This window comes from Rana temporaria, chromosome 13 (genome assembly GCF_905171775.1).
Source record: "Rana temporaria chromosome 13, aRanTem1.1, whole genome shotgun sequence".
Lineage (NCBI taxonomy): Eukaryota > Metazoa > Chordata > Amphibia > Anura > Ranidae > Rana > Rana temporaria.
In genome coordinates this window covers 28,056,556-28,076,358 of record NC_053501.1, presented here as the reverse complement: position 1 = coordinate 28,076,358, position 19,803 = coordinate 28,056,556, and the positions used below count along the sequence as shown (strand labels likewise).

The following is a 19,803-nucleotide window of genomic DNA, read 5'->3' as shown; positions in this document are numbered from 1 at the left end:
CCTGACTCTCCTGTAGTACAAGGGAGGGGGCGAGCACGACACTCCACACCAGGGAGAAAGCCTTGCATTACTGTGTGGAGTTACAGACAGAAGAACGGGAAGTGAGAATTTCTCAGAAGAAATAAAAACATTTAAAAGCAAAATCGAAAGATGAGGTAAGTGAAGGAGGACTGCACTAAGGTAAAGGAAGCTATTTAGGAAAAAAATGTTTTTACCGTTCCAACCCCTTTAAAACCGTTTAGTAAACATAGGCTAGCACGACTCATTGGCATAGTAAATAACGAACATAAATTGCCATTAAAGGGCAAAACATATGTCGTATTGAGCGTAATGAAAACTGTGATTAGAAAAAAAAGTGAGGAGAGGTAGAGAAAGAAACAGAGGATGAGGAGGGGGGAGAGGATGAGGAGGATGGTGGGGGAGAGGGAAGTTATTCTGCCTGGACTTGACACCAATGTACACAATAAATTACTATGAATCATCTTATGTTGATTGTGACATAATTTCCACATAGGCGGATGAGAATTTTATAGGCAAACCAGCAGGACCCCATTTTCTTGGTCAAATCAGGTTTATTTCTAAGGGTATAAGTGAGACCTTCCATATATATAGTCTACTTCCAGTAGCAACTAGCGTAGGGTTGGAATATCACCTCCATTTGATAATACACCGAATAGATATATATGTGTATATATATGTGCCAAGTGCCAAATACTTATATAAAAATATTCTTCTCAGAAAAATTGTAAAAACACAAAACCACAAAAAACTTGCATATATCTACTTATACGCTTATGATATGGGTGTTCATATAAACCTTGGTGCCCCTATCCCAGAATTGGTCCTCTGCTCATTAAAGTCCCAATATGCTAATCAGGTGCTTGTGTAAATGCTTCTCCCGTGAGGTGTTATAACACAACGAAATGTCACCACTTCTGTGATATTCCCGTCACCGCTAGAAATGGCCACTCACCAGATCTCAATCAAATAAATGCCTTTGGTTCATTCCCAGGATAACCACTCCTCTTACACGTCTTTTCACCAATTGCCAGATGCCTTGGATATGCCAATGGGGTCTCCTTCCCTCCTACAATAGCTCATAAAGAGGAGTGCCCCTCATGGTGTAGTATGTAAAAAATGTATTGGTTGCTTAAAAACAAATAGGTATTGCACTCACATTTGGTTGTGCCCGTATGCCGGCACCATGCTTCTATATTTATATCCCACTTCCGGTCTGCGCATTTCCGGGAGGAAGTGGCGGCGGGAATCTCAAATTACAAACAATTCAGAGGGCTATAAATATAGAAGCATAACAGAAGTACAGCTGCTTCCTGAGGACGCAATATTTGCGAAACGCGTAGATGCTGCTGATACCTACGGAACCACGTGTTGATTGTGAGGTAGACGCTGGGGGAACTCGAGAGGAACGGCTCATCCCTTCCAATTGTTTTGCATACACGGCTGAAGAAGCTTGGTGCATACGGGCACAACCAAATGTGAGTGCAATACCTATTTGTTTTTAAGCAACCAATAAATTTTTTACGTACTACACCATGAGGGGCACTCCTCTTTATGAGCTATTGTAGGAGGGAAAGAGACCCCATTGGCATATCCAAGGCATCTGGCAATTGGTGAAAAGACGTGTAAGAGGAGTGGTTATCCTGGGAATGAACCAAAGGCATTTATTTGATTGAGATCTGGTGAGTGGCCATTCCTAGCGGTGACGGGAATATCACAGAAGTGGTGACATTTCGTTGTGTTATAACACCTCATGGGAGAAGCATTTACACAAGCACCTGATTACCATATTGGGACTTTAATGAGCAGAGGACCAATTCTGAAATCCTCTATCCAATTGTCACATATTTATATTTTTTCACTATATATACATATTTTCATATTTGTATGTTAATATTTTTTTTATTTTTCCATATATAGATTTCTATTATAACACTTGTTTGCCTTGGAGACAGTGACCCCTTGTATTTGGGATAGGGGCACCAAGGTTTATATGAACACCATATCATAAGCGTATAAGTAGATATATGCAAGTTTTTTGTGGTTTTGTGTTTCTTTGAGTTTTTACAATTTTTCTGAGAAGAATATTTGTATATACGTATTTGGCACATATATATATATATACACATATATATCTATTCGGTGTATTATCAAATGGAGGTGATATGTATTGAGGGCTAATAATTAAAATCATTGCCCAGAAGTAGGTGGTGATAGATGAACCACTAGGGGAGCGCAATTCACATACTATAACTATTTTTTAAGGACCAGGCACCATTGGGTGTCTTGACCCTTCTTTTCTGATTGCAGCACACCCACTATTATAGTATATTTTCACTTGCGCCAGCAACACTTTTACTATATAGGATTGGAATAGTTTGTTGTTTCCAGAGTCTAGGTATATGCAACTTTGCCGTGTTCAAAAGATGAGGCGTGTTAGATTTTGTAATAGGTTCCTACTGATGAACAATATCACCCATGGGTCATTGGGATCTTCTGAACCCTGAATCTCTTTGATCCAATATAGTATGGTCAACCAATATGGGCGAATGCGTGGGCACAACCACCAAACATGAGTGTGGGTTGCCTGCTCTCTGCATCCCCGCCAACAGAGTCCTAAAATTGACGGAAAGATTTTTTTTTTTTTTTTTTTTAGCACCATTGGGGTTTAGTGCCACCTCGTCAGCAATTTATAGCTTGCCTCCGCAGTTTTGGAGGACATTAAAGATGATAGGTGATGGGTCACCTGTGGTCACCTGTAAGTTCCTATTCTGTTTTGCTATCTTTGCTCTGGGTGCGAGGAGTCCTACGATCGATCGGGTAATCAGCAAGACACTAACACGAGTATCATGTAGCAAGATTACAGTTTATTATCCGGAACTTGGCTGGTTTTATCTGTGCATGAGATGCACCCCTTGAGATGCACCTCTTCGTGGGCCAGCCAATCATATTACAGTATTTTACAGTATATTTTTATACAAAGTCTGCCTGGAGATAAATGTATTAATGTATGATAGATTAAATAAGTATGCCTAGAGATATTGCTACGTTGACAGATAAAAATATATTTTAATCATATTAGTCCATCTTATGTCCATAACTGTCCATATTTTCACACATTTCTGCAAAATATTAGCAAATACATGTCTTTGCAACGCCTGTGGTTTCTTTTGCTCTTAGCCGCAATCTTTTAAGTTTCCTGTCTTCTCATGCAGTTCAGCCATACTTAAAACATTTAATTTAAAAGTTAGTTCAAGTTAGCAGGCATAATATGAAAATTAATACAAAGGGGTAAAGGTAACCCTGCTTTCCTATCAAGAGGTGTGGGCTAATTGTGGAGAATCGGGTTTCCAAGAGAGGATTTTGTAGGTCTTGTTCCCATTTGGATAAGATGGAAGGCCACGCCTTTTGAGGTTAGTGATAATAGTGCCTGGTAGGAGAGGTTATTTATGGCTAATTCATGCTTATCCATGCCTTAATTATGCTCATCCATGGGCTCATTCTTGCTCATCGGTGCCCATTTATGCTACATCTGTGCCTCCTTGGTGCCACATTCATGCCACGTCAGTGCTCATTGGTGCCACATTCATGCCACGTCAGTGCTCATTGGTGCCACATTCATGCCACGTCAGTGCTCATTGGTGCCACATTCATGCCACGTCAGTGCTCATTGGTGCCACATTCATGCCACGTCAGTGCTCATTGGTGCCACATTCATGCCACGTCAATGCTCATTGGTGCCACATTCATGCCACGTCAATGCTCATCGGTGCAACTACAGTGCCTCATAAGTGTAATATGTAGTCAAATTAGATTTAAAATGTATGCCCTGGTGCTCTCTGCATGTTGGGCCTCTGTATGTGGCCAGGCTGTGGAAAAGTCTCACATGTGGTTACGCCATACTCTGGAGGAATAGTACAATGTATTTTAGGGTATATTTGCAAGTATGCATATGCTGTGTGTGTGATAAATAACCTGTTAATATGACATGTTTGTGAAGAAAAAATATATATAATTTTGCAAAGAATTGTGGGGAAAAATTACAACTTCAAAAAACTTGCCATGCCTCTTACTACCTTGTTTCCCCCGAAAATAAGCCCGGGTCTTATATTAATTTTGGCAACAAAAGACACAGTAGGGCTTATTTTTGGGGTAGGTCTTACTATGTAATGTGCTGTCTTCTCTTCCCCTCTCTCTACCTGCCTGTTAGGAATCCCCAGTGTGAATGGAGTTAAAATGCTTGTAAAATCCTATAATCCACTCTATTACTGTAGTATATAATGTACAATGTGTGTATTTCTGTAATATAATTGTGCCAAATACCATCTTCATAGCGCCGCTCTGCGCTTTTGTGACCTGCCGGAGCTCTCTTCCCTGCATTTATGTTACAGAAACACACATTGTACATTGTGTACTACTGTAATAGAGTGGGTTATAGGACTTTAAACTAGGGCTTATTTTCGGGGTAGGGCTTATATTGCAGCCCTCCTGTAAAATTACGCTAGGTCTTATTTTAGGGGTAGGTTTTATTTTCGGGTAAACGGGGTAAATGGCTTGAAATGTTTACTTCCCTAAAACTGTTAATTTGATTGGGGGGGGGGTGTTCTTTGTATTTGGCTTGTTGTCTCAAGAAGTGAGACAGGCCGTCTGTACATCAGGTGTGATCCACTTTGTCATTGGCACCCTCTCCACACCATCTCCAGAAATTCTATGCAGCTGCAGGAGGTCAGCAACAAGAAACGATGAAGATAAGTTATTTGATATTGTTTTAGAAGATGTAAATCTTTCAGTAATGGTTTACATTTATTTTTATTTTGACCTACTTGATCATTTGTCATTGGAGCTTTATAATCACACACTTCCACAATTCAGGCCCTGGAGTTCAAGATCTGTAAGATGCGCCCATCTGCAAAGTCAATGATCTGTGGAGAGCAGTGGAGTCGTGAAGCCTGCTTGAAGTTCAACTCCTTAGTTAATGGTTCTGCTCTTGTGGTGAAAGTGTTCTCCATTGTACATAGCATTCTGCATGTTGATGTCTACCGCTACGTTGAAGATCTTGAGGAAGTCAGTATAAGAGATATACTTATTGCAGATGGTTATGCCGAGTCTGCAGAGGAGACATTTGAATCAAAAGTATGTAATTTTACTGAGCGTTATCGTGTATTTAGTATTATCTGTGTTGGTATATAGAAGAGAGAGCTTCAATTTAGAACCTCTATGTGCCAGAGAACTTGTTTGTTTTATGAACTAACTGATGCTTTTTACAGCTATGTCTCCAAGTCAATAAAGGTTAGGGAAATGTTAAAGTATATACCTGAGGAAGGAAATAAAATCTAATATGTCTCTACAATAGATGAGCACTGGCAAAAAAAACATGTTTTTAAGCCATCCCCCATATAACTCCACCTTAAACCATCATGCCTCAGATTTTTGTTAGTGTCCTAAGCAGTTGGGCACCTCGTTTTTGATTGAGAAAAATGCAAGAACATTTTTCTCTTCCGTTCATGGACAGATACAGCAGCAATATTGACAGTAGGGTATAAGCCTTCTTTTAGGAGAGGACTAGGCTGAAAACATGTTAGTGTTAAACTCACATCAAAACTGTACAGTACCGCCCAGGGGGCGGTCCCTCTAGGTACAACCCCTCTCCCTGTATGTAGCAGCTCAGTTTTTTTCTGCCTAGCATAGAAGGACCTGGCTCCCTGTGGGCCCAGTGATCCTGGAGTTTTTTCTACTTTTTTGTTCCCGAGATCAACTGCTGACTGGGTGACAGGCTGGACATCAGATCCTTGTAGTCCCCCCAGTTTCCGCCATCGAGCGCGTGCAGACCTTTAGCTAGGCGCTGGATCGGCCAAGACATGCCCCGTTGCTCATTGGGGTGGCTGGTGAGCTACATGCTCCGGGGCACACATATGGACCGGGCTATATTTCTGTGTCAGTGTGCCAGGGCCGACAGCCACACCGTAACCACGCGGGCGATAGGTCTGTCAGAGATGCTTCCAGCGAGTCCACGCAGGACGGGTAAGTAGCAGTCCCCCTGCTCCAGCAGGATGGCACGGCTGGGCATTCCCGGGGAGGTCGGTTAGAGGGTTTTCCACCCTTCCTTTCCTCTCTCCCTTCCTTCCCTCCTCCATATGCTCTGGGAGCTAGGCTGGCTGCATCTGACCTGGGATCCACCTGGGGGGGCTCCATCCGCTAGCTGGGGACTGCACTGTGGGGTCCGCTCTCTTGGGGGTGCTATACGGCTGCCATGTGTGGGGGCCCCAGGTGTTCGCTGTGTGCTTCGTTTTCTCCTCCATGCGACCGGCGGCCATTTTGGTAGCGCCGGCGCGGGTTTGTTCACTATCAGCTGCCATTTTCTTGTAGCCACGCGCCTTTTTTACAGGGCAGCCGCTCGGCAGACATTTTGTGAGGGAGTTTTGGCCTCTAGCGCTGGTTAGACGGCGCGGACAAGCCTGGACACGCTGCGGAGAGGCAGAGTGACACTGGGCGGCTGTACGGGGAGCACCTCTGGCGGGAGAGACGGACGGCAGCGGTGCAGTGACTGGTTTGGTGGTGAGTCCACTGGGGGGCTCCTCGTCTGTGGAAGCTAGGAGGGTGGGCTGTGTACCTTGTCTCTCGTCCCTGGGGGTGTCAGGCGCGTGGATCCGCATGGAGTCTGAAGCAGACGCCTCTTCCCCAGTCATACCTGAGTTGGCAACTGGTGCCCCTGAACCTGCTGGATCTGTGGGCGCTAAGTCGGCGATCCTGGAGGCTTTTGTTTCCAGGGTAGAAGCGGCACGTGGGCAACAGGGATAAGAATGCCCCCTCCCCCCACCATCTTCTGGGGACATCTGACACAGAATCGGGCCCAGCTGCGGCTCCCGGCCTGGTTCTGATGTGTCAGAGGATGTGGACCTGACCGTTCGGACAGTGAGGATGACTCTGTCTGTGTCAGCGCATGATAGGGCACTTGTAGGAGCACTTATCACCGCAGTGCGGGATACTCTTAAGATGGAGGATACGGCAGAGGCGACAGATGTTGGTTCCTTTCGGGTTTCGTAAGCCGACCAGCGCCGCTAAGGTGTTTCCTTGTGTACCTTATCTGGATAAGCTTTTATACAAGGAGTTGGATAGGCCGCAAAGGGTCTTTTGGGCCCCAAAATGTTAAGCGATCCGTTACCCATTTGAGGAGAATTTCCTGAAAAAATTTACTTCTCCCCCGATAGTGGACCCCCCCTGTGTCCAGGCTAAACAAGGTGACCATGCTTCCAGTGAAAGGGCTCCTGCTTTCAAGGACCCCGCGGACAGGAGGGCTGAGGCAGTGGCCTGCTCCCTGTTCACCGTGGTGGGGGTCAGTAGTGCGTCCTGTTGTGGCTGGGACCGTGGTGTCAGACACTTACTGAATGGGCAAAAATGAATGTTGCACCACGGGTTAAAGGAGCATCCGGCTCCCCCGGACTGTGTGGAACTGGCCTACCAGTTGGTACAAAGCCTTAAAGGATCACTAAAGGAATTTTTTTTTTTAGCTAAATAGCTTCTCTTACCTTACTGCAGTACTGGTTTCATGTCCTCATTGTTGGTTTTTGCTTTGAAGTTGCTGTAATTCTGCTGTGATCTCCACACTTCCTGCTTGTCTGGCTCCTTATAAAAAATCTCATGGCAGCTTTTCACTGTGGTCCAAGCTGTGTGTCTAAAACTCCTCAGAACCAATCAGATTAATAAAAAAAAAAAACACTGCCCTGGATTTGTTTGTTTTTGTTCTGTGGGTCTCTTTACTTCACATAAACATGAAACCAGTTTAAAAACTAAAGTGAAACTACAGGCACATTATATGATTGAATTTAATCTATTTTTAATCATTTTAAAAAGGAATCCGTTAACTTTTATGTCTCTATACCCTGTAAACAGTCATTTCAGCAAAAAATAATTTCCTTTAGTGCTCCTTTAAGTTTGTTTGCGATTCAGCCTTGGATACAATTCCCTTGCCGTCCAGAGCCTCGGTCTATGCGGTGGTGTTGCACTGCCTGATTTGGCTAAAGTGTTGGTCCGAGGACCAATCTTCTAAGAAGGCCCTACTGGATTTACCTTTTTAAGAATGAGAGACTTTTTGGAGCCTTTCTGGATGACATTATAAAAGATGCCACGGGAGGTAAAAGCACTCTATTCCCGCAGTCCAGAAAGGGTAAGGAGCCACGCCGTAGCGCATAAGCGTTTTTTCGTCCGCCCGGTGCTGCGGGTAAATGCCCCCAGGCCGATAAGACGCCTGCTGAAGGACAAAAGCGTCCCTGGTTTTGCAAGCCTGCGGACAAATCTGCGTCTGCATGAAGGTCTGCCTTCCCCCGACACTCGAATTTGCGGCTCGGTGGATGTGTCTACTTTACGACCGGTGGGTTTGCGAGGTAGTTTCCTCAGGGCACAAGATAGAATTTTTCTCTTGCCCACCGAACAGATTTTTTTCCTCCAACCTCCAGCTTCCTCCGATTCGTCAAGAAGCCCTGTTTGGGACAGTTCGGGATCTGCTGGTGCGTGGGGTGATCGTACATGTACCATTGCAGGAATGGTTTCAGGGTTTTTACTCAAATCTGTTTGTAGTCCCGAAGAAAGACGGGATCCGTCCAATCCTGGATCTCAAGGCCCTCAATTGCTTTGTAAAAGTACAAAGGTTCAGGATGGAATCAGTTCGCTCTGTGGTCGCTGATCTCCATCCGGGGGATTATATATAAAAAAAAACGTTATATACTGGTTTGCGCAAAAGTTATAGCGTCTAAAAAACAGGGGATAGTTTGCGATCTGCCCGAGTGTTCTGCCTTAAAATAAGGGGGAAATCGTGGGTGCGCGATATACGCCGATACCCGCTTCCCGCGCTGAGTTTGTACTGCGCCGCTGACATATACCGAGTGCAGTACATTCGGCCAGGCTCGGCTTTGCTCGCGGTCATGCTCTGCGACGCCGACTAGCCTTTATGCGTAAGAAGCCGAGTGTTCTGCGCTCGGTATATGTCGGTGGCGGCGTTCAAATACAGCACGGGAAGCAGGGATTAGACTCAGAGACAGCGCGGAGGACACCACCGAGGCCGCAGACTGACGCCGGACCGGACAAGGCTGCCGATGGACGCCGGGCAAGACACCGACGAGGGGCATTCAAACTGTGCAAGTATTTTTTTTCTAAAATTTCCTTTCCAGGTTGGGGGTGCGCGCTATACGCGGGTGCGCACAATACCCCGATAAATATGGTATATTTTTTACTTTTTGCTATAATTAATATACCCCCCAAAAAAAATCTCAGTTTAGGCCGATATGTATTCTTCTACATATTTTCAAGCATATATTCATTGGTTTGTGCAAATGTTATAGCGTCTGCAAAGTAAAGGATAGATTTATGGAATTTTTTATATAAAAAAAAAAATTATAGTGGCGTCGATCTGCGATTTTTAAAGTGACGGCGACATTATGGCGGACACGTCAGGCACTTTTCATACTATTTTGGGACCATTGTCATTTTTTTTACAGCGATCAGCGCTATAAAAATGCACTGATTACTGTGTAAATGACACTGGCAGGGAAGGGGCTAAACCCTAGGGGGAGATCAAGGGGTTAAGTGTGTCCTAGGGAGTGATTCTAACTGGGGGGGGGTTACCACTGACATGACGGCGATCACTGCTCCCTATGACGGAGCAGTAGATTCCGGTCATGTCACTAGGCAGAACAGGGAAATGCCTTGTTTACATAGGCATCTCCCCATTCTGCAGCTCTGTGTCACGATCGTGGGACACTGGCGGACATAGAGTAGGCGGGAGCAGTAAGCTGCGGGCACGCACGTGGCCCACTAAGGCGCAATTTAAAGGGGACGTACCTGTACGCCCATTTGCACAGCCATGCCATTGTGCCGACGTACATCGTGGTGCGCTGGTCGGTAAGCAGTTCATGTTAAATCTTTTTACTCAATTTTCATTGAGGGACAGGTTCCACCCATCAGGTTTTGAACAAGTACACAAGGCCAATAACGGAGGCAAGGTGGTTGGGGGTGGGGTTATATGGAGTTTCACTTATGGGCTATTTTGCCAGTTGAGTGTCCCAACCTCCTGAAGGTGGCTGTACAACATATGTCTAAAGAATTTACTACCTTCCTGTGACCCTCAATGGACTTGAAACATTTTTTTATGGGAATTATAAAAAGCCTATTACGATACTTGGCTTTTGTGGCAGCTGAAACATTTCAGATTGTGGCACATGTTATTTGTATTTATTAATGTGGACAGATTGGCAACTATGAAGCGGAAGGAATAATCCTGTGGCATTGCTAAAATTACTCTGGCAAGACATCTGTTCTCTACATTTGCTTTAACATTTTTTCCTGAATACATTTTCATGATTAAATTTCAGTAGGAATAGTGTAATGGCTAATCATTGATGTCTTTTAAATGTTTGAAAGCCTAATAGACCACTTTGTGTACTTCTCATAGCTGCTTGCTGATTTTGTGTGCTAGGGAACTCCTAAAAATTTCGATTTAGGTGTGTTAATTTGCATGTATTACAGATACGTGTTTTTTTTTTTTTTTTTTGACATTTATAAAAGAAGCTGAAAGATTTCTCAGAACTCTTGGTAAGATCTGTGTTTGAAATATCTGCTTCCTATTTGCACTGCCTATAACGAGTTGCTATCTTCCGCGTTTAGTAGAGGAAGATTGAACGTCCCCTAACCACAATGGCTTCTAAACTCTTGTAAAAGCCTATGTGGACATGGACACATGGTTTAGGAGCTTTGGCAAAAAAACACCAAACTCAAATTTAGAAGCTGTAGTGTACATGTCCTCTTAGGCCCCATACACACGATAGAATCTATCCGCAGATAAATCCCATCGAATGGGTTTCAGCGGATAGATTCTATGGTGTGTACACTCCGGCGAATATTTATCCGCGGATATTTCCGAATTCCAGCAGATAAATATTTGTCGACATGCACAGAATATCTATCTGCTGGAATCGGATCCCACGGATGGATCCGCTCGTCTGTACAGACTCACCGGATCCATCCGTCCAAAGGGATTCCCCGCACGCGTCGTAATGATTTGACGCATGCGTGGAATTCCTTATATGACTGCGTCGCGCCCGTCGCCGCGTCATAATCGCGGCGACGGCGCGACACGTCATCGCCAGAGGATTTCGGCGCGGATTTCAATGCGATGGTGTGTACACGCCATCGCATAGAAATCTGCTGAAATCCTCTCGAGGATTTATCCGCGGATACGGTCCGCTGGACCGTATCCGCGGATAAATCCTCTCGTGTGTATGGGGCCTGACACTTATTTTCTCAGGTTCTACAAATGAACCTCAGCCTAGAACTGCTACTTTTTAGGCAAGGTCAGAGCTGCGGGGAAAAAACGAAGTGTAGTCATAATATAAAAAAAACTAAATCTCATCACAGGGGCAAGACTTGTTTGTTATGTCCCTTGTGGTGTTGGCTCCTGCTTTCCTTGATATTTTCCTACATCCATCCCCTGCCACCATAATCTTAGTGTGGCAGGGTTAAAAACTAACTGACGAAATTATCATTTACTCTCAAGAGTGACTACTATCCCCACTTTTCCAACCATCACCCAACTTCCATAGAATCTTCTGTGAGTGGATGGGCAGGCCTTTTAATCCTGTCCATGTGACTGTATACTCCCAGACTCTCCCTGGGTTAGGTTGTCTTCACTTTTTAGTTAGAAATGTAACAGGAAGAATGAGACATTATTTGCCATAGAGGGATAAATTCAAGGCTAAGAGGGAGCTCAAAAACATAGTTGTGGAATTCTAAATTTAAATGGACAAATTTAGAATCTGTCAGATTTTTTTATAGGACCATTCAGTTGTTTACACATTTACTCTCCTCCAGCAAAGCAATGAATTGCTGAAAGAGCTATTTTCTGTGAGTAACAGAGGTGAAATAAAACACGTGCGTGGTTTTGACAAGAAGAGCGAGAAGGAACTCATTGATGGCCTCCTGGAAAGCTACCAGAACAAGCAGTTTGGATATCCAAATAACAAGGTAATAACTTTACTACTGCAATCAATGTTGTCTCTCTATGAATTTGCTTTAGTTAGTGTGTCTCCCGAAGACCAGAAATGAGAGATTATTAAAGTGGAGTTCCACCCATAAATATAACATTACATCAGTAGTTTTAAAAAAAATGTCATTAGTACTTTAAGAATTTTTTTTTTTTTTTAGATGCCTTCAAAGTGTTGTTGCTAGACAGAATAGTTAATCTTCCCTCTTCCTGCACCTAGGTGCTTAAGCTTCCTAACCTACACCGCACAGACTCCTGGGAATGTAGTGGGTGTAACTTTCCAGGAGTCTGTGCACTCCCCAGTCTCGAAGAATCATGTGACTTGGACAGTACAGGTGCTGAAACCTGATCTGAAACATATTACACTGCTTGTGCAGCACTGAGCATGTGCGAGATCTGCCAGGCTGAAATCCAGGAAGTCATACAGTCTGGCTTCATGATGCCCACACTTAAGATGGCCCCAGTCAATTTCTATTTTATAAAGTGTCTAAATGCTGTAACAACCTAACAAAACGGACCTTAGTTTACAGACTAACTTTACTAGAATACATTAAGCTTGTGTATTACAGGGGTATTTATATTTAAAAAGTGAAATTGTGGCCGGAACTCCGCTTTAAGCTAATCTATATTCTGTGCTTCAACCAAGCGGGATCCAGTATAATGAAGTGAATGAGCCTTGATGAATCAGCCAAATTTAAATTCTGCACCAAACATTAGCTAGCTTCCTGACAATTCCATCTAGGAATGGCCTTTCCAGATTCATTACCCATGGCTCCGTAGCACCGTAGGAATGGTACCCGGACCCCACACTGGACAGTCTGTAAGGTTGCTGCTCTGCACTGGTCCTTGCAGAATGCAACCTTTCCAGTTGTTTATTGCCTTGCAGACCTGTAGAGTGCTAATATAAGTCCAGAGTATTGAAAATGGGGGAGAGGGTGTGGTTAGTGTCTAAGGGGTAGTCCCTGCTGGTAACCCCCGTATCCTTCTCTAGTGATCCTCCTCCTAAGACAGGAAAGGGAATTTATTGGGACCGAAAAATGTGTTTTTCTTTACTGTGGTTTTATTTTATTTTTTACTGTATTAGACTTCCCTGGGCCACCCCAAGCTCTACATTAGCACCAGAGCTCAGGGGCATTCCGGGAGGCACAGGGTGCAAAATTCAAGAGGCAGAGAGTGTTCTCAGCCCCCTGCATTCATCTCCGATTTCTGATTTGCACATGGATGTGCAGTGCAGTCGGTAACATCACAAGTGGGGCAGAGTGCTCTGCATTCCTATGTGATTAGACAGAACAGCTAGCTGTGAGACCACAGGTCTGAGTATAATGGTGCTAAAGGGGACTACATGTCACAGCAGTAGCACAAAGAGCGCTTTGTAAAATTACAATTCCATTTTGGGTCTACAGGTTTTATCAGAAAGGTTATTGTAAGACTACAGGTTTCAGCGAGTATATTAGGGCCCACTCAACATTTTTTTGTGGGGTACTGGTAAGATTAAAAGGGGTCTAATCACCTGGGGGTAACCATGCACTGGTGTTAAGTGGCATATTTCCCCCTCGACTGACTCATATTGCTGTTCTCAGCAAGGGTCCCCTTACATTGATCAGCAGGTTATATCTGACCAGCACCAGGAGGGGATGTATGAGTTGAAAGGTCCCAAATGCCTTCTTCAGATAGGGAGGAACCTGGATGCAGCCTTTCGTGCAGTGTATTACCTAGGGGTCAGAGTGTTTACTGCGGATCTGACACCTTCCACCTGTCTGGTATTTCTGCTACTTTTGGGACAACTTCCTCCAGTATGTGAGGAAAAGAATTCGGAACTCTGCACTCGATTTTGCTTATTAAATATTACATCAAAGCAGCACAGGCATTGTGGGAACAATCAAATGTTACCTTCCTCCAGTACTTGTATCAAGAGCAGAATACGCATCTGCCAATGTGAGTTTACAGCACCGGTTTCTTGTAATTCTTGCTGGTTTGGATTGCCTCGGTCACAAATGGTAGCGTTCACCCTCTTCTCGTCCCCTTCTTAACAGAAGAGGAACTAGTGAAGGACAAGGTTGAGGAAGACCATGTTTGGTAGATGGGGACTTGAAGACCCCAGGGTGATTTTTTTTTCCGTGACCCAAAAGGCCTTTGCTACAGTATCTGCCACTGATATTGTGTCTATCTCACCTCTGTTATCGGCGAGATTGACACCTGTGAGCCCCGTCGCGGGAGCCAGCGCCAAGCTCTGTCGCTCCTCCCGCCCCCAATGGATTCTGCTCCTCCAGCTCACCGCCCCCAATGGATTCTGCTCCTCCCACTCACCGCCCCCAATAGATTCTGCTCCTCCCACTCATCGCCCCCAATGGATTCCACTCCTCCCACTCGCCGCCCCCAATGGATTCCACTCCTCCCACTCGCCGCCCCCAATAGATTCCACTCCTCCCGCTCGCCGCCCCCAATTGATTCCTATGAATGCATGGCAACTTGTGAGGGCGAGAAGCAAAGCCTTGCAGCAGTGATTTCCAGCCCCATCCCATCACGCAGGAAACACAATATCAGTGGCAGGTACTGTAGTTGTCTGAACCTCTGCCCCAGTCTTAAGTCTTTTGCAGACTCTAACAGGTTTTCTTTATCAGATTGCCCTGTATTTGCCGCCATCCATCTTCCCATCAACTCTGACCAGCTTCTCTGTCCTTGCTGAAGAAAAGCATCCTCACAACATGATGCTGCCACCACCATGTTTCACGGTGGGGATGGCGTGTTCAGGGTGATGTGCAGTGTTGGTTTTCTGGCACACATAGCGTATTTGCTTTTTGGCCAAAAGGTTTATTTTTAGTCTCATCTGACCCAGAGCATCTCCTTCCACATGTTTGCTGTGTCCCCCACATGGCTTCTCCCAAACTGGAAACTGAACTTCTTCTGGCTTTCTTTCAACTGTAACACATGGTGTATGAATACTCTGCTTTTGTTCTTGTAATTTACAGGTAAGTCAAAAAGAATTATTTTGCTCACATGTGGAACGCTGCTTTTCATTTATCCATTGTTCTAAACTAGTGCATTTGTTGAATGTGTTTTTTTTTTTTTCCTTGCACTAATCTTAATGTACATTTATTTGTGTCTAGGCACTCCTTTATGGACCATACCATCCCTATAAAATAATTTTTCACAGCCTATTAAAAGTTTCCAAGTTCAGGTAATAAATACAGCAAATATTTACATTTTTTTTTTTTTTGTTTTCCACTTATTTGGCATTTAAAGCGGTGGTTCCCCTAAAAATAAACTTTTGACATTGCATTTGCTATAATAATTACAATTAGAATCGGCTGGTTTTATGTAAAAAATACCTCCGTACGTAGCGTTTGGTATATTCCTTCCCACCGCCACTTCCGGGTACGATGCTGGCGGTGGGCGTTCCTAATTGATGGACAGGCATCCGACCGACGCATCCATCGCGTCACGAGATGCCGAAAGAAGCCGAACGTCGGTGCGGCTCTATACGGCGCATGCGCACCGACGTTCGGCATCTCGTGACGCGATGGATGCGTCGGTCGGATGCCTGTCCATCAATAAGGAACGCCCACCGCCAGCATCGTACCCGGAAGTGGCGGTGGGAAGGAATATACCAAACGCTACGTACGGAGGTATTTTTTACATAAAACCAGCCAATTCTAATTGTAATTATTATAGCAAATGCAATGTCAAAAGTTTATTTTTAGGGGAACCACCCCTTTAAGACACTTTAGCATTGATGTTTATAAATGTGGTCTGTGCATTACCTATGTCTTTTCTACAATTGTGATACTGTATTTTCCAGCAATCGTTATGATTTAGCTAGTGCCAGAGATTTGTGTTGCCTGTTTTTTCAGCTCTTGGCAGATATCCTGGTTGGCTGTCAGCAGTGAATTCATTGTAAAATTATCACAACAGAGAAGGGGCAGATTTAAACTTTACAGTGTTTAGGGAGAAGTGAATCTCGGGTCAATGGGGACTTGCTGTGAAACATAACTATCTGAAATCTGTCAGTTCTCACTCCTATCAGAGCAGCTCAGCAATTTCAATATATGCTGTAGAAGAATTACAGTAGTAGGTCATGTAGACCTTCCTGGTATTTTGCAGGGGTTACCTAATATAATTAGGCTTTTGTCATTTTCCAACCTTTTAAACCTAATAGAAATATATACACTTCTTCTAGTATGCCACTTTTTTGTTTGCCAATGTATATTTGCTCTATTTAAGCTACATCCATAGATGGAGCCCAGTCCGTATTGCACTGTTGATAAATTTAACCTACATACATGTAAGGAAGTTGGGCAGATTAAAAAAAATTCCAGCGTGTACTTTTCAGTCATTCCTACTTTGGTCTGTACAAACATTCTAATTTTGTGGAAATTGTCACTAGTATCTCTTAAGTTTGAATATACAGTTGGGTTCGCAAATATTTGGCCACAGGCACAATTGTCATACTTTTGGCTTTGTATGCCACCAGAAAAAAAAATGAAACAATCCAAATTAATATGAAGTGCAGACTTTCAGCTTTAATTCAAGGGGTTTAACATAAATATCAAGTACAAATTTTACATCCATTTTTATACACCGTCCCCCTATTTTCAGGGGCTCAAATGTGATTGGACAAATAAAATACTATCATACATTTAAATGTTTATTTTTAATATGTTTGAGAATCCTTTACTGACTGCCTGGAGTCTGAGACCTATGGACATTAACAAAGACTGGGTTTCCTCCTTTCTGGTGCTTTTCCAGGCTCTAACTGCAGCTGTCTTCAGTTGGTCTTTGTGGGTCTTTCTGCTATTTAGTTTTGCCTTCAGCAAGTGAAATTTATGCTCAATTGGGTTAAGATCAAGTGATTGACTTGGCCATTGCATAATTTTCCACTTATTTTCCCCCAAAAGCTCCTGGATTGCTTTTTGAAGTGTGTTTTGGATCATTGTCCATCTGTACTGTGAAGTGTCGTCCAATCAACTTTGCTGAATCTGGGCTGACCATATATCTTTAACCACTTCAATACAGGGCACGTATACACCTTCCCGCCCAAGCCAATTTTCAGCTTTCAGCACTGTCGCACTTTGAATGGCAATTGCGCGGTCGTGCTACACTGTACCCAAACAAAATTGGCGTCCTTTTTTCCCCACAAATAGAGCTTTCTTTTGGTGGTATTTGATCACCTCTGCGATTTTTTTTTTTTTTTTGCGCAACAACTAAAAAAAGACTGGAAATTTTGAAAAAAAATTACGTTTTTATTTTTTTCTGTAAATTTTTTTGTAAATAAGTAAGTTTTCTCTTTCAATTATGGGCACTGATATAGCGGCACTGATGGGCACAGATGAGATGGCACTGATGGACATCGATGAGGTAGTACTGACGGGCACAGATGAGGTGGCACTGGCGGCGCTGGTATGCGGCGCTGATATGCAGCACTGATGGGCACTCATAGGCGGCACTGATGGGCACACATAGGCGGCACTGATGGGCACACATAGGCGGCACTGATGGGCACACATGGGCGGCACTAATGGGCACACATGGGCGGCACTAATGGGCACTCATGGGCGGCACAGATGGGCACTGTGGGGCGGCACTGATGGGCACTGTGGGGTGGCACTGATGGGCACTGTGGGGTGGCACTGATGGGCACTGTGGGGCGGCACTGATGGACACTGTGGGGCGGCACTGATGGACACTGTGGGGCGGCACTGTTTTCCTTTTGTTGCCAGTCGGTGCCCATTTGTGGGCACTGATTGGCATCTTTATTTTTTTCCAGACTTTTTTTTTTATTTTTCAAACTTTTTTTTTTTTTTTTAGACTTTTTTTTTTTTTGCCCCGTTTTTTTTTTCTTCCTGCCCTTCCCTGGTGGTCCAGGGTGGGCTTCCCTGGTGGTCCATGTGGCGATCCGAGGGGGGGCTGCGCTGATAAACAATCAGCGCGAACCCCCCCTGTCAGGAGAGCCGCTGATCGGCTCTTCCTGTTTACATCGTGAACAGCCGTGATTCGACACGGCTGATCACGTGGTAAAGAGTCTCCGTGAGAGACTCTTTACCGAGATCGGTGTTGCGGGGTGTCAGACTGACACCCCGCAACAACGATCGCCGCGATGCGCGCCCCCGGGGGCGCGCAGCGGCTCAGAATCCTGAGGACGTCATATGACGTCCAGTCAGGATTCTACAACCACTTTGCCGACGTCAATTTGTCATTGGCGGGCGGCAAGTGGTTAAACACTTCAGAATTCATCTGGATGTTTCTGTCTTCTGTCACATCAACACCAATGACCCAGTGCCACTGGAAGCCATGCATGTCCATGACATCACACTGCCTCCAGCATGTTTAACACGTGAATTTGTGTGCTTTGGGTCATGAGCTGTTCCAAGCCTTCTCCACTCTTTGTTCTTCCTGTCATACTGGTACAGATTAATCTTAGTTTTATCCGTCCAAAGAATGCTTTTCCAGAACTGGTCTGGCTTTTTTAGATGTTATTTGGAAAAGTTTAATTTGGCTTTTCTATTCTTCAGGCTTATGAATGGTTTGCACCCTGTGGTGAACTTTACCTTTAGCCTTACGATGGCCTGTTTCACTTGCATGGACAGCTCCTTTTCAACCCATGATGTAGATTCAGTGCAATAGATTCCAACTGCAAATACCACACTTAAAATCAACTCTGGACCATATACCTGCTTAATTAATGAAGAAATAACAAAGGAGTAGCCCACACCTGGCCATTAAATATATTTTGATCCAATTGCTTTTGTTCCTTTGAAAAAGAGGGGATGGCTAATCTTAAGAGCTGTAATTCCTAAACCCATCCTCCGATTTGGATGTTCATACTCTCAAATTAAACATAAGCGTGTGTGCTTTCAGCCCATAGCCCTTTATAGAATTATAGCTATATTATATATATTGACATTGGGGGTTGTTGGCTGTCGTGGTAGATGCATTTTTGTGTATTGAGTCCACACCAAACAGGCATATATTGTTAAGGGCCTGGTAGCCCACGTTTATTAAATAAGGAAAAAAACAAAAGTCCACTCAGGAGTCCCACGCAGGGGTTTAAACGTTGTTCAGAAAGTAACTCAAAATACTAGCCCACCTGGCCATGCTTCAACAGCACTGCTGCTATAGGTACTGGTACCTTAAACCACCAGATTTTCCAGTCTCACAGTCTTGGATCCACACAGCTTTGGCCTTCTTAAACACACACAGCTTGAAGTCCCTTAATGCACAGAGCTTTAGGCTCCTTGGGCGCACACAGCTTTAAAGCCCTTCAATGCACACAGCTTCTGTCATCACACAGACACTCACTAGCAGCCACTGCTCCAACTCCACCTTCCTCTCACTTATGCTCTCCCCAGCCCTTCATTATATGAGCTGTGTGCACCTATAAGATCTGGACACAGGGTTGGAGATCCCGTCCCACCCATATCTCTGAGGAATCTCCAAGCCACAGAGCCCTATGTAGAGATAGAAAAATCAGAGCCAGAGCAGTTTTCTCTGTTTTTAAATTTGTGCTCTGTAGCTCTGCAATCTGGCTGTATGCAGACTGTGTCCATTTTAACACCATTTCCATAGGGACAGAGCCTCGCTCTGCCATGTATGTATGTATGTATATATACAGTACAGACCAAAAGTTTGGACACACCTTCTCATTCAAAGAGTTTTTTTTATTTTAATGACATTGAAAAATTGTAGATTCACACTGAAGGCTTCAAAACTATGAATTAACACATGTGGAATTATACATAACAAAGTGTGAAACAACT

General features: G+C 44.2%; 1 protein-coding gene across 1 annotated transcript in view; it reads left to right on the top strand.

Annotated features, from left to right (window-relative positions):
- The window catches only part of TDRD9 (tudor domain containing 9), a 195,750-nt gene that overhangs the window by 153,643 nt on the left and 22,304 nt on the right, over window positions 1-19,803 (top strand). The window contains exons 28-30 of the mRNA XM_040333083.1: window positions 4,891-5,151; window positions 11,878-12,030; window positions 15,157-15,227. Coding sequence (XP_040189017.1) covers window positions 4,891-5,151; window positions 11,878-12,030; window positions 15,157-15,227 — 485 coding nt within the window. The remainder of the gene's footprint in view (window positions 1-4,890; window positions 5,152-11,877; window positions 12,031-15,156; window positions 15,228-19,803) is intronic.